Source organism: Elephantulus edwardii, unplaced genomic scaffold (assembly GCF_000299155.1).
Source record: "Elephantulus edwardii isolate Elephantulus edwardi_28Jun2011 unplaced genomic scaffold, EleEdw1.0 scaffold00003, whole genome shotgun sequence".
NCBI classification, from domain to species: Eukaryota; Metazoa; Chordata; class Mammalia; order Macroscelidea; family Macroscelididae; genus Elephantulus; species Elephantulus edwardii.
The window spans coordinates 39,885,680-39,901,028 of record NW_006399753.1 but is presented as its reverse complement, the minus strand read 5'-3'; the positions used below and the strand labels follow the sequence as shown (position 1 = coordinate 39,901,028).

At 36.8% G+C, this 15,349-nt stretch overlaps 1 protein-coding gene across 2 annotated transcripts in view; it reads left to right on the top strand.

Annotated features, from left to right (window-relative positions):
* The window catches only part of LOC102858384 (fibroblast growth factor 14-like), a 936,720-nt gene extending 923,713 nt beyond the window's left edge, over positions 1–13,007 (top strand). For both annotated transcript variants that reach the window (XM_006879394.1, XM_006879395.1), the window contains exons 4-5: positions 5,644–5,842; positions 10,883–13,007. In XM_006879394.1, the coding sequence (XP_006879456.1) occupies positions 5,644–5,842; positions 10,883–11,019 (336 nt within the window). In that variant the 3' untranslated portion in view covers positions 11,020–13,007. The remainder of the gene's footprint in view (positions 1–5,643; positions 5,843–10,882) is intronic.
* The last annotated feature ends 2,342 nt before the right edge of the window (positions 13,008–15,349 follow it).

Below are 15,349 nucleotides of genomic sequence, written 5' to 3'. Positions count from 1 at the left end.
AAAAATATATATATATTTGTGTGCCATTGACTCATAGCTGACCCTTCAGGCAGTAAATTGCATGGGGAGGAGATGGCCCATGGAGTAGTCAATGGAGTCAAACCACGTGCCTTTGAGATTGGAGTGTAGCTTCTTAATAATAGGTTACCAGAGCTGCCATATGTGTGTGTGTGTGTGTGTGTGTGTGTGTGTGTGTGTGTGTGTACTGTCGTTGTTGTGTGCTGTCAAGTCAAAACTGACCCATAGTTGAACCTCTGGTGAGTTTCCAGAGGAGTTAATTGCACAGAAAGAGATTGCATACATACACATACACACACAAGCTCTGGTGATCTTGTCTGTAAGGAGTTGCATAGCCAACCCATCAACTGCACCCCTCTAAAGGCTTAAATCCATCAGTGGTCTTTAACCACAGGCTAAAGATGGGCAAGCTCCTCTCTATAAATTTACAGCTCTGAAACACAGTAGTGTCAGCTATGAGTTGGTTCCAATTGGATGGGAATGAAAAACGAGAGTAAGAATTTAGAAGTTACAAATGACAGGATAACCTCCACCCTCTGCTTTCACGCAACGAGAAGAAGCCCGTCTTTGTACATGCAAATGGTTCATCAGGGTAGTTCCCCTAACAAAGACATTTCCCTCAGAAGAGGAATTCTGCTGTCACAGTTAAGATAATACATATAGCACAGATGGTGCTTTCATTTTAAAAACAACCACAACAGAATAGGAGACACAAAATTTTTGTTTAATTGTTGCATTTTCCTATCCTATGATTTGATGATTTTGTTTGGCACTGATGCAAATTAATATTTAAGCTTCTGCTCGAATCCAACTGTTGATTTTTTTTCTTCTGTAATGATGTTATTTCTAAATATAGACATGCAAGATGAAGAAAAATATACATCAAACTCCTTATCTTTCTCTTGTTGGCAGTTTCTAGGCGTTTATATTTAAGGCTAGGTTTAAATTAGCATTTTCATATTATCCCTGCCAATTTTAGATTGTTTTGCTGGTGCAATCAATGTATTAGCCAACTGTGTTAAAAAAAATCCCCAAACAAGAAACCTAAATCTCTATAAATCAAACCCAAACTTTATGTTGAGTCAATTCCAACTGATACCGACTTATGTGTTGGAGTTAAAATGTATTTCACTGGAGTTCAAGGAATGATTTCCACAGCAGACCACCAGCCCTTTTTATTCCAAGGCATCTCTGAGTAGATTGCAGCCTCCAATCTCTCAGTGAGCAGCTGAGTGTTTTTACCAATTGGGTTACCTGAAACGGCCTGTCAACTGTGCTCCAAAAAGAAAATAATGAAAATGAAACATGCTATAGGGAGCTTCAGTGGCAGCAAGAAACTGCACTGCAATGCCTAAGGTACATTGTTTGAATCCACTAACAGCTCCATAGAACAATGGAGGAGTCTTCTGTGTGATTAACTGCCTCTGAAAACTCTCTAGAGGGTGGGCTATGAATCAGTTCTGACTCGATGTTTCACAACAACAATAACATCCATTTGATTCCAACTCACATCAAGTTCCTCCAACACTGTAAATCTTTGCTGGAGGAGACTTTCCATCTTTCTTCTGAAAAGGAAGGTAATTCCAATCACTGTAATGTGCTACGCTATCATCTCAAAAGCAACAACGGAAAAGAAAAACAAAAAATAAAACCCAAACCTCATTGTTGTGGACTTTGATTTGACTCTGTCCAGCAGGTTTTCAGAGGCAGTAAATCACACAGGGGACTACCCATCTTTCTCTCACAAACGTCTGATGGATTCAAGCACAATTCCTTATGCACTAGATTGATTACCAGAGGACCTTACAATGCATCAAGAGCTCCCCAACTAAGGACATAAAACTCCCAGGGCAGATTAGGGTCAAGCATCTTGGGGTTGGTTCTTGCTGCAGGATGTTTTCAGACTGGAGACTCACAGGTCTCATTGGAACTCTTTTTCTTATCTAATATTTAAAAAGAACACCAAACAACCCAAACAAACAAACAAAAACCACAAGAAAGCCCAAACAAACAAGCACATCTTGTCAGCAAGAAAAGAGATTCTATATGGAAAATGGTACTTTTTATAAAATCAGACCTACTGGAGATCAAAGGTTTGTATTTTTAGGGTTTTTGTTTTGTTTTGTTTTTTTGTATTTTTAGTTTTTTGTAGTATTGATCTCTACTGAAATATACATAAGATAAACTCACTCCAATTGATTTTATTCCAAATCATGGTGACCCCACTGCTGGGTTTCTGAGGCTTCTGTTCTTTGTGGAAGGAAATGGCCTATCTTTCTCCTGCTGTGCAGTTGGTGGACAATTATTCTCATAATTGTGCTGTGATTATGCCAACCTGCTTCCCTGCTGGTCATTAGATGTCCCTGGTGTATCCGTGATCCCTGGAGACCTCATCAATTTCCATTATTCCAAGTTCTTCCCATATGCTAGTGACTCTGTAGTCCAGTCTCTTTCCCTGAAGCATTTCGTAGGACTCAAACACTAAGCTATGCCCTTATTTAATTGAACAATTAATGCCAGAAACATCTTGTTTATGTTGGTTAATCTCGCTTTTATGATTTTTATAATTGACTTCCTAAGAATTCCAAGATATGGATGGGCTACATAGAAAGAATGAAATCACCTTAAAGTATAGACTGAAAATTAATTACTTCTGTCACATCATTCCTTTTCACAATGAACTTAATTTAGAGTTGAGGGAGTTCAGGTGGTCTAGTGACAAGAAGCTGTGATACAATCCCAAAGGCACGTGGTTCGAATCTACCAGTTGCTCTGTAGGAGAAGGATGGGCAATTTCCTTCCATACAATTAACTGCCTCTGGAAACCCATCAGAGGGACAGTTATGGTTCAGTTCCAACTCTACAGTACACAATAAGAACAATTATTCCTAGTTTTGTGATGATATGCAAACATCACATAATATATCGTGAATAGTCTGTTATTCGTCATTAAGTAAGAAAGAGGATTAATCAGACTATGTATAGGTAGGTCTTTGGTGGATAAGAAGTTGCACTGCCCACCCAAAGCCAAATAATTCTAATCCACTAATTGTTCTGTGGGAGAAAGAAGTACCACCTCCTCTAATGTAATTTATAATCTCTGAAACCCTACTGGCTATTAGCCAGTTTTGACTTGATGACACATAATAACATAATCCCAAAACAGAGGTGTCCTGGCATGGATAGATAAAGTTTGGACGTTAGCGTCGCCCTCACTGTCATAAGACACGCTCTGGACGGAGAACTGATGTTCCTTATTCAGGCACCAAGCCCTCCGACTTTTTCAGTGATCTAAAATATCAGTTTTTGTCACTCTTATTTTTTTATTTTTAATGTTTCTTTTGATGGGTTTTAAGTAGTAAATAATGCTTGAATGTCTTGTCCTGTCTTAGCCATCAATCAGCTTGAAGGCACACTAAAATAGTTTTCATCCTTTCTGAAAAAATCACAGCATTTTATTTCCTTATCTTCCCTTGCATGTGTGAATTTGGAGTTTTATAAGTCCTCTAAAGCACCACCTAAAGATTGACTCAGTGAGATTAATATTAATAGTCAAAGAGCTGTTCAGAAAATATTTAGAGAGTCAATACAGTGGAAAGATTAGCAGATTTATTTGAACAGGACAATATTCAAATCTTAAACTGTATCACCTCAAGTAGGACTTTGAACTGGTTCTAAATAGTGCCTTTGTGACTGGTGGAAACAAAGGGGACTTGCATATTACAGAACCAGCAAACCTCATTGTATTGAGATTTTTTGCTCTAGGGGAACAGACAGTGTAATCAGAAATGGTCGGTGAGGGCTAAGCAACACACAATCTAAGCACTCAGGCGGCCACCATCTTTGAGCTGAGTGCAGATGTCTGCTTCTTAATGCAGTTAAGAGATTTGGTTGCTATACAACAAATATGCTCCTTTTGTTTCCATTAGCACCATGGTGGAAATGTTTTGGATGGTTTAAAAATCCTGTCTAGAAGCAATGGAAATGTAAATCAATTCCTTGCAGTAGGGGTTACTAAATCTTTTGGCTGTTTTAATCTCAACATATTAATCAGTGTAGTAAGTGAAAAAGACTTGCCATTAACAAAATCTATTTACCTTGGTAAACTTAGTTCTCAATGAATTGAATAGAGCTTATAGACAGTCTGTGTACACTATAACTAGAAACAGACATCATTATATAATTCACACTCTCATGGTAAATATCTAAAGAACTTTTCCACATGTGGATATAAGGTCACTATGAGTGGTGGGCAATTCAACAAACAGCACATTAACAAAAACAACAAATGATTTTCTAAAAGAAAAATAATTATTTTGTTTGCCTAATGATAAGTTCTATTATAATGATACAGAGGATTGAAAACCTTGTGATTGAAAGTGAGAGAGAGAGATGGATATAGAGCTCTAGTGTCCTAGCATTAAGGACAGATGGTTCGAATCCACCAGGGGTCCACAGGAGAAAGATGGGCAATCTCCATTGTGCTACTTACTGCCTCTGAATGCCCACTGGAGAGTTAAGTGTAAGTTGGTTCTAACTTAATGGCACCTAATAACAACAATGTTGTTGCATAAAATAGTAGAATTCTGATCATTCTCAAAAATAACTGCATAATGTTCATGTTTTGTAATTGAAATGGTTGAATTTTAAATTCTTTTTAATAAATAATGATTAGAAATGTTTATATGGGGTACAGCTTATGAATTTATCGATAATCAGGTTATGGTGTGTGTTACTATTCATTCTAAAATAAAATTGTTAGTATGATAGAAAGTTATCTACAAATATGTGCCTAAATAGAACTGTCAAATAATCACATGGTAGTAAGCTTGATATTAGCTGTTAGTCAATGGCAATCCCGACATACCTGTTCAAAGTATTTATCACACTTTTCCCCAAAAAATACTGTTGATTTTCTGTGAAGGTGGCTTTTGATGTTTATTTGCAAAACTTCTAATGGACCTTCAAGCCATGAAATTAGGTAATTATTTTCAGCTTCTGTCACTGTGACCAGCTAACATGACACCTGGCCTTAGCTGGCTACACAACAATAGCTCTGAAGGGTGAGCTTAATATGCCAATTGATTGTCATGGCTTTCACTGCAAGGTTCCAGTCTGTTTCTTCTTGGACAAAGAGCATCATCCTCTTATCATTAGTAAATTCTTTAACAACTGGCCACTGTTAAGATATTATGCACTTTAAAAAAAATAGTTAATATAGATGATAAAATGACTTAGATTCATATTTTACATTTTAGTTTAAATTTTAAAATGCATATATTATTTTAATTTTACCTTTTCTTGATTATCCTGTGCTTGATTTGTATTCAAGTGAAACAAATTTTAAAGCAAAAACTACTTTAAATTTGGTCATGCATTCTAAAAGGGCATCCATGTTTTATTTTCTATATATTTTTCCTTAAAGGAACAGACACTCCTTTTCCTACTGTATTTCAAAAATAAAAATAAAGTGGACATTTACTGTGTTGGAAAAGTTGCCTTTGATGATTGCCGCCAGATGATGAGCTCTTTAATGTGGTGGATTGGATCCTGGACTAATGAACAGAAACCTATGAAAGCTCTCCTTCCTTCCTCAACTTTTTTTTCATCGTTTTCTCTCCACAGGAACTTTTTACCCCTGAATGCAAGTTTAAAGAATCTGTTTTTGAAAACTATTATGTAATCTACTCATCCATGCTGTATAGACAACAGGAATCTGGTAGAGCCTGGTTTTTGGGATTAAATAAGGAAGGGCAAGCTATGAAAGGAAACAGAGTAAAGAAAACAAAACCAGCAGCTCATTTTTTACCCAAGCCATTGGAAGGTAAGTGTTTTATGCCTTTATCTTTGTTAGGTCAATTACATTTTGTATTTTATTTTCCTTCTTGCAAAGAAAAATGGAAAAGGTAGTGTGCCAGTGAGGTGAAATCATATTTATGGCCTTTTCGTCTGGGCAAGCTTTGGGAATCTGGGCCAATGACATGATGCTGTTCTCTGATGTCATTCATGCACCCATAGAGTTCACAGTTTCGGTATCATTCATGCACCCGAAGCACTAACTGTATTTATGTCAACATCTATTTCCTGGTTCTGATGGCTCATGTGACTCTTGCCTCCCCCCATATATCATTATTTCTAATCCTAACACAAGATTCATGGAATTCTGAGAGTGTCCTTTATCTTGATTTGGATGGTGATCGCCTTGTTAAATGCCATCCAGTGGCCCAGGACTGCCCCAATTTCTCTAGTTCTCAGTGCCTCTAGAAATCATTTTGATGAATTGTTTTAAATATTTTTAGAGGTTTGTGATATCTTATAATTCCAGATATATTAGGGAAGACAAGGGTGACAATTTCACTGTTACCTAGATGAAAATAGTTCTGGAATTTTTTAATTATTATAATTACAAGAAAGAAAAAATACTACCTTGACTTTAATGAACTTTGAGACTTTCATATCGTCATTGAACCCTGATATTTGTTTTCCCTATTTATTTGTGGCATTACCTTCCTTTACAAACAGTTTATATATGTTCATTTACAATAATTAATGGAGTGTTCATTTTTGCTATTAGAAGATCTCCAGAAAGTTAATCAAACTCTTGGCTTTCTTTATTAATTATTTATATTTATTAACTATTTATTTCTCTTCAAAGCATCATTTATTTTCATCTACTTTTTTTTTAGAATTAGGGAGAGAAATTATGAGAACATTAACAAGTACTTTCTGTTTAAAGACTATTTTTACTGTTTTGCAGAAAATCAAGTTTACAATAATTCACAAAAAACACCTTTAACTCTGTTTATTTTTAAAAGAATTAAAAAAAAACTTACAAGAAACCTTGGCTATCAAAATAAAATATGTATTAGATTTTATAATCTCTGTCCTTCTATATAGGAATTGTTCTTGTGCACTGTAGAATCAAAATCAATTCTTATCTGACCCTCTAGGAGGGCTTTCAGAGGCAATGAAACACAAGGGACGAAATTGCCCATATTTCCGCTCTGGAACAGCTGGTGGATTTGAACTGCTTGCCTTTGTGTTGACCACCCAACTCCTTACCACTAAGGCACCAAAGCTCTCTCTATACAGGAACAGATAGTTTGCAATTTTGAAAAACCTTTCCTTTTTTTACCTTTGAGTACACAATTCAGCTTTCAGTTTGATTTTGTTTGGAAAACCACCTTTGTTGTTTAATAGCAACACCCTAAATTAAATTTGTTTCAGAATAAATAATTTTAGCTCAAATCAATGCCTTTCTAGATTAGGACATATTTAGCTGGGGTCTGAAATATGAGTGGAATAGTCTCATTATATGGTAGACTATAAGAAGAATTAAAATGTAAAGAAAAAATAGAGATTCTTCTCTGTTATAATAATATAGTTTATGATTTGACCTTATTCCCTTAAAAGAAATTTAGGGGGAAAAAGGAAGTTAGAACCATATACTTATATATTAAAATATAAAAATTAATAATAAATTTCTAGATCAGTAGTAGGTTTAACAAAGATCCTGGTTAATTTGCCACCTTGCTTTGTTTCTTTCCATTTATTTTTGTTTTGGATACAGACAGATAAACAGAAGCTAACTTTCTAACACTCTACCTCTTTATTTTGTGAATGTAATGAAAACTAAAAGTACTATCACTTAACTGAGGCAAAATTTAGAAACTGTTTTTTACCTTGCAGTATAGAAAAAAAAGTTTTAAAATTTTGCCTTATTTAAATGATAATTCTTGTGGAAACTATATAGATGGGATGCATGTGGTGGTACAGTCCATCGGGAAATGCACTGCTAAAACAAAGGTGGCCCCAACTTCACAGTGCGAATCCCACAGCGTCTCTATAGGAGACAGAGGGGCAATCTTCTCCTGTTTGATTTACAATCTCACAAAAACCCACTGTACGGTCAGCTATTGGTCCAATTTGACAATCAAGAGTTTGAGTTTTTGAGTTACTCAATGATAAATTTGAGAATGTGTGTATATAAGAAATAGTATTTTAAAGCATATTTTAAAATAATTAGCAGACAAAGGTACTATAATGATAGAAATTATTATAGAGCTATAAGTAAGAGAAAATGTAACTGAATTTAAATCTAAAAAGGATAAAACATTTCATCATCAAAAATGTTAACATTAATTAAATGATTTATTAATTATTGATATCCTAGTCATCCCTGTATCTTGTACAACCTTTCTGCATAGATAATCAAGGTCAGTACTCTGATGTTATTGTCTCCTATATTAATTTATATACTACTAATTAGTAGTGGAGTGAGAAAAGTCAATATACTTCAAAGATAAAAGCTCATATCTTGCCAAAGCATTTAATACAGGGGTTTATGTGCACTTTCAAATAAATACTTTGTTGAAAAATCGTGATACCTTCATACCAAAAGTTAACTGTAGCATCTTACACAAAAAGAGCATTTTAATAGTTCAGCCTAAATAAGCATGATGGCTCTTTTTAAAATATCTTAAAATTTCAAAAGTCTCATAATGCAGGTAGGGCAGCTGCTGTAATTGACTTGCATTTCTCTCTCTCTCTCTGTCTCTCTGTCTCTCTCCCTCTCTCTCTCTCTTTCTGTGTGTGTGTGTATGACACAGAGGGAGGAAGGCAGAGAGAGAAATATCACAGGGCCACATTACATCTTCTTTAATAGTGACCTAATTTCCTGGGGGTTAGAAACTGCACTGAAATCTCAAAGGCATGCCTTATGAATCCAGCAGCTTCTCTGCTGGAGAAGGATGGTCAATCCCCTCTCTTGCTATTAACTGAGTCCGAAAACCCACTGGCGGGTCAACTATGGGTCATTTCCGACTCAATGGTACTGTACAACAACAATCCACAGGGAGAAGGATGTGAAATCTCCTCCCATGCGATTACTGCCTCTGAAAACCCACTAGAGAGCCAGTCAGCTATGAGTCAGTTCCAACTCCAGGGTACACAACAATCCATAGGAAGCAGGATATGGTGACCCAGTGGTAAAGAGTTGCACTTCTGACAAGGGAATAAATTAAACAGCTGCTCTGTGGTGAAAGATGGGCAATTGCCTCCCAAGGGATTTACTTTCTCTGAACACACACTGGAGGTTCAGCTATGAGTTGGTTCCAACTCTATATGGTACACAATTGTTGTTGTTCTTTTTTTTTCTTTTTTATTTTATTAAATTTTATTAGTTTTAATGAACATTTACAGGGATTTTGGGTTTTCATTCCTTCATTGCTGCACCATTCTCTCTACCCTCCTCCCCAGTTTGTTCTTCTTCCCCGCCATGCGAATGTCTGTTTTAATTGTCCAATTGCCACAGTGCTTGTCAAAGCCAGTTCTGATTAATCTCCTTTGTCGGTGTGTCCTTTGCCATTCCCTATCACTCCTCCCTGAGAGAGACTTCACCCTGATTCATAAGGAAAAGGGGATGGCGTATTCTCTTAGCTACTTCCTCTTGAAAAGGGACGCTGTGGGTTTCAGGGTGAAGATCTTCTCTCACTACTCTAAAGGGCCCCTTTGGCAGTAGGAAACACATAGACTATTATGGAGATTGATTTTGGAATTTAGATGCACTGTTATTAATTGTGCTTAGCCGTACATGTTCATATCCCTGAAGATGTATCATGGGGGGGTTGCAACCTAGAATTGCTGTTGTTCTTATGTGCTATCAAGTCACTTGTGACTCATAGTGACCCTATGTACAAGAGCCCTAAACGCTGCTCTATCCTGTGCCAACATAGCCATCTCAAACACACTCATTCACACCACTCTAGTCACAGAATTGATCCATCTCATCGAAGGTCTTCCTCTCCTGCAGCGCCCCTCCACTCTGCCAAAAATGATGACGCTCTCCAAGGACTGGTCCATCCTTGCAACTTGCCCAAAATATGTCAGACATAGCTTCAGAATCCTTGACTCTAAGGAGCATTACAGCTTCACCTTCTCCAGGACAAACCTGTTTGTTCTTCTAGCAGTCCATGGTATATTCAACACTCTTCTCTTTGAGCACCAAAGCTCAAAGGCATGAATTCTCTTTCTATCATCCCTATTCACTGTCCAACTGTCCTATGCATAGCACGTAATTGCAAAGACTATAGCCTGGATTGGGTGCACCTTAGTCTCCAGCCTGACATCATTGCTCTTGAGAGGTCCCTCACAGCTGACTTTCCCAATGCAATTCATCTCTTGATTTCCTGGCTGCTGTTACCAAGAGTGTTGACTGTGGAGCCAAGTAAACTAAAACTGTTAACTAATCTCAATCTATTCACCATCCATACTGATGCTGTCAATTGGCCCAATGGTGAGAATCTTTGTTTTCAAGCAGTATTAACCCATGAGAAGGCAACCTGGAGTGGAAGTTTAAGAACAAGGTACACAATTGTGAGTTGATAAAGCATTGCACTAATTCAAAGGCCATGCCTCTCTGACAATTTTAATGCATCGTGGCCCCAAGAAAGAAAAATTGACAATCTTCTCCCATGAAACTGACAACCTCAGTAATGCAATGGAAGGTCAACAATAAGTTAGTTGCAACTTGACTGCAATCAAATTTGAGTTTTTTGGGTTTTGTTTACTTTTGTTTAATTTTGCTTTTTTTTTAAATAGACAAAAGCCATGACATTCATGTATATTTGTCAGGTACCAGATAATAGAGGCCAAAGTAGTATCTTCTGTTTGTGGGCTAGAAATTATTGTTTTAGGGTAGGACTTTTCTCTCCATAAGATTACTTTACATGAGGGAGGATTGGGGCAGGGTGGGGGTGGAGGGAGGCAAAAGGAAGAGAAAAACTATTAATGTCTGTACAGGTTATTGGTGGGCCGTTCTTGAGTCTAACACAGCAATCTTTCCTTTTCCCTTACCTTTCACTAGTCGCCATGTACCGAGAACCATCTTTGCATGATGTTGGAGAAACGGTCCCGAAGGCTGGGGTGACCCCAAGTAAAAGCACAAGTGCATCGGCAATAATGAATGGAGGCAAACCAGTGAATAAGAGTAAGACAACATAGCCAGATCCTCACAGGTGTTGGTTGTGACTTATTCATCCCGCGCACAGTTGAGCGATTTATCCTAACCAGACACTCCTGCTCCTGTGGCCGAGGGGCAGCTGGAAGCGAGCCAATGCTTTCTCTTTGCTGTCTCAGAACTTCTGTGTTGCAAGTGGATAAATCTCGAGCTGTTGCCCTCCCCCTACAACAAGAAGACACCTGGATAACCAGCTAAACTCAGACCATGGAATGCCCTACCAGATATGGAATGCCTTTTTAATATCTTTTCTGTGACTGTGACACTTCATGTGAATGACATACTTCACAAAGTACACTTGATACCTTGCCTGCTGACAGTTACCCATAATCCTTTTTGAGTCCTGTTTCAGCGAAATCCATGTGTTTAAGTTCAATTTTGTAGCACACCGATAATATTGAGTAATTTCTAGTTAGCCGCTGTACAACCTGTGCTATTATGGATTTCTCTTCTTCCCCGTTTTTACAGGGCTGCTCGCTCCCCTGTCTGTGACCTTTTGCAGGGATTGTATTCCTCTAAATCTCAAATGTTGTAGTTGGCTTAGTTCGGAGAGCAGTCACGGAATCAGGAAGACTTCTAAACCTATTACTCCAAATTGCATCTATAAAGATTAAAATTGTGGTCTCTGGCTCCCACTCTTGATGAAACACACATATATGTTGTATTCAAGTAGCAGATACTGCGCCCTGAGGTCAGCAGTGGCGGGGAGGCATATGGGTCAAACACACTCCAGTGACAAGCTCTCTTGGAGATGTGTTTGACATCTCCCTATAGTTTCTCTGTGTGTGTGTGTGTGTTTTATACATATCACAAGCTTACTGGTAATGGTAACATTTGCCTTGCCCAGCGAGCAAGACCCACTAGTTTTTGCAAAAGTGGGTCCAAAGAACTCTGTAGGCCTTGTAGGCCTGATTAAGGCTCATTTTTCATCTACTAATCCTTATTATTTGGGGGGGGTGGGAAGAAACAGGAGAAACCAGTAATTCCAGCCATCAGAATTACACTCCCTTAATCCATTTCCGATGTAATCCTTCCTGTTTTTAATGATCTGAACTCAATGCCATCCCCGTTTTTGGCTGTTTCCCACTCATACTCAGCAGAGCATGGGCAAGGCGGCTGTTGTGTTCTTTTTCTGCAGCAGCAATGCAAACGTTAGTTATAAATTAGCCTTTAATATTTTTTGGTGTTTAATGACAAGTTTTTAAACTGGACATACTAGGGAAAAATATATTTATTTTATTTTCTTTTTTAGCTCAGCATGCTGAGTCTGGTACTGTGTATTTCACCAGTACATACCTCTGGCAGCCCTGAAGGACCCTCATGCCCACTGGCTGGCTCAGAGGTGCCTTGCCATGATCTCAGAATACATTCTGTTGAATCATCATCCTAAGGTAAAAACAAAGGCAAACCAACATATTCAAACATCAGGGTTTTGGTCCATTCAATTTATTTGCTTCTGTTTCATTCGCTTCCTTACTTTTCCATTTAGCACTGTTGAGCTCTGAGCTTAGTGAAGACTATTAAGAAAAGCCATGGATAGTTGCCTATACAGTGGAGACACCATACAAAAATGTTCAACATTAGAGATAGAGTTTCAAAATGTTTAATATGAAACTTTTTGGAATATATTTGTTATTTCTGTGTATACTTAATAAAAAAAAATCAATGCTTCTTTCTCAGAAGAGTTAATTCAAACCAAACCGAACCTCATTCATGGAAAACTGTATGTGGTATCATTGTATTGGCCTCTTGATATTAATATCATGCGGAAGGATGACCCAGCCACCATTTCTGCACTGTATTTACTGGGAAATTATTTTGTCACTGCGTTCATAAATCTCCATGGCAGCTCCTTGCCCAGCGTTTACCAATTCCGGCCTGCTTAGCTGATTAAAGGTTTAGTATAAATTTAACTGTTTATGCTTATTTCATTTTCATATTGGATTTCATTTTAATAAATAAAAAAGTTAGCTTAACGTTGGAGTAGATTTATTGCTGGTACTGCTAAATTACAAAAAGACAAAATGGTTCCTTTTGACAGTTCTTGATTTGTGGTTGCTCCATTTTTTAAGCCTATTCTTTTAACAGGATATGTTAAAATACACTAGGTGAATTTTACTGGCAAAATATTTAGAGAAGACATAGCTCCCATAATATCTGGGAAACATGAATAATTCAATTAGAGATCCTAATTAGATAAACTTATAGAAACTGAATATCCCACTAGACATATAACACACACACACACATACACACATACTCACTTGTAAACATCCCAACTTGCTGATTTCCCCTTGAAAATCTGTTCATTGGTTAAAATTAATGCAAATTTATTTTTGTAAGTGACTGAGATTTATGTAAATGTACACTTCTGTTTTGTTTTTATATGCATTTTCAATAAGGGCATTTATCCCGACAAATTGATGTCAAGGTTCTTTCTTCTAATACATGTTTAGACATTTTGCAGAGGAGTCCTTGCTATTTGTCATTTAGTTAGGTCATTTCTTCTCTGGTCTCATTTGTGCAAGGGAGGAGGAGAGCACTGATGAACTGCATGTAGTAGGACCAGTGTATCAAGAACTGCTGGTATGTATAACTGCTGGTATGTACATACACATATGCAAAGAGTTTGTCTGCATTGTACAGTTTCTGTGTTTAATATAATTTGTTGTATTCACAAATACAACACGTTGAATAAAATATTTATATGAAGGTATATTAAAAACATCAAACAATTTTATGTAACAAAATGGCATTGTGCCACCCACATATACAGAAAAACGTCATACAAATGAGTTGGTAAACTTAATTTCCCCCTTTACCATGCCAAAGAAAATTTTAATTCTTTGATGATACCTCTGGATATTTTGGGGGTCAGAACTTCACCTTTCTTCCACCTACATCCCCTCAAAGATTAAGTTGGTTATTGTTAAGTAAGTGCAATCAATCTGTCACTATTGATGTTCTGTATAGTAAATCTGATGGAATTTATTTGTATTTACAGACTGTGTGTTTTGTACCTCCATGTACATATGTTGATTGTATTGAGTCGCTATAATATCCCATTCCTTTTGCATGCATATCTGGTATGGGAAGGTTATTTCTACTGATTTGTTATGGTAGTTGATTGCTTCACCAAGTCCCTAAACAATGCTTGGGAATGTTAATTGTTCTGATATTGCTAGTAACATCATTTTTTTTTCCTGCTAAATTTGCTTTCTCTGAGATTCCATCACAAGATTTGAAAAAAAAAAAATAGAAGTGATGCAAATGATCCAACCTATGTAAAGATTAAATGGAATGGATCATCATTTCATTATGAATACTAAAGAATTTGGAGATGCAGTAGGAAATCCTTTGCTTATCCAGAATGTTGTGGGATGCAGTGATAAAAGAGATCCACAAAGGATCCAAATAAATCCTGCTCCCGTCTTTCCAATTGTTTGCTTCATTGTCAGCTAGCAGTATCTGTATCACTGCTGGCTACTTGCTTAATTAATGCCTAGACACTAAGTCTGTTTTCAAAGTAACCAGCATCAGATTTGACTCTCTTAAAAACAAAAACAATCTCTTTTTCTTTAACTTGGACTTTAATCACTTCATTTAAACTGAATTTCACCCACTACTCCCAGTATAACAAGTACCAGTAATATTTGATACTTCCCCCAGAAGATGCAATTAAGAAAATAAATTCAGAAACAAGAAAATAATGAAAAAATATTTCCCATGTTATTTTAGAACATGACGATAGCCAGGGTAAGCAATTGCATTAAATGAGGGTTATTATTAAAAATATAGTCAGATCAAAATCTACAATGTAAATTGTCATCATTTGGAGTTAGTCATAGTTTAGATTTCTTACTTTACAAGTTGGCACAGACAGCCTATTGACTGTCTTGGATATCAAGCAGGGTTCCAAAGTTGTGGTTGCTGAGTCTGCAAACAAAGGGTGAATTATGTTTTGTTTTGTTTGTTTGTTTTTGTTTTCTATATCATTCAGACTGATGATGACTTCTGTTGAGATTGTATTTGCATTTGAAATGGTGAAGGTCATTCCTTCCAAAGTGCTGCTGGAATCAAGATTAGCTCCAGGACTCCAGAAAAGACTGTGGGGTTTAATCAGTATGCCTTAGGATCTTAGTGCAATTTTATTCGAAGTCCTATTTTGACTGATCCTTAAGTGTACTGTTTGCCAAACAAGCAAAATAGTTTCAATATCACCTCTAACTTTCCTTTTCAGCTAATATTAATCCTAGCTAATATTAATCGTAACTTTTGAAAAGTATGAACATGTCAATGATATTTCCATATTTC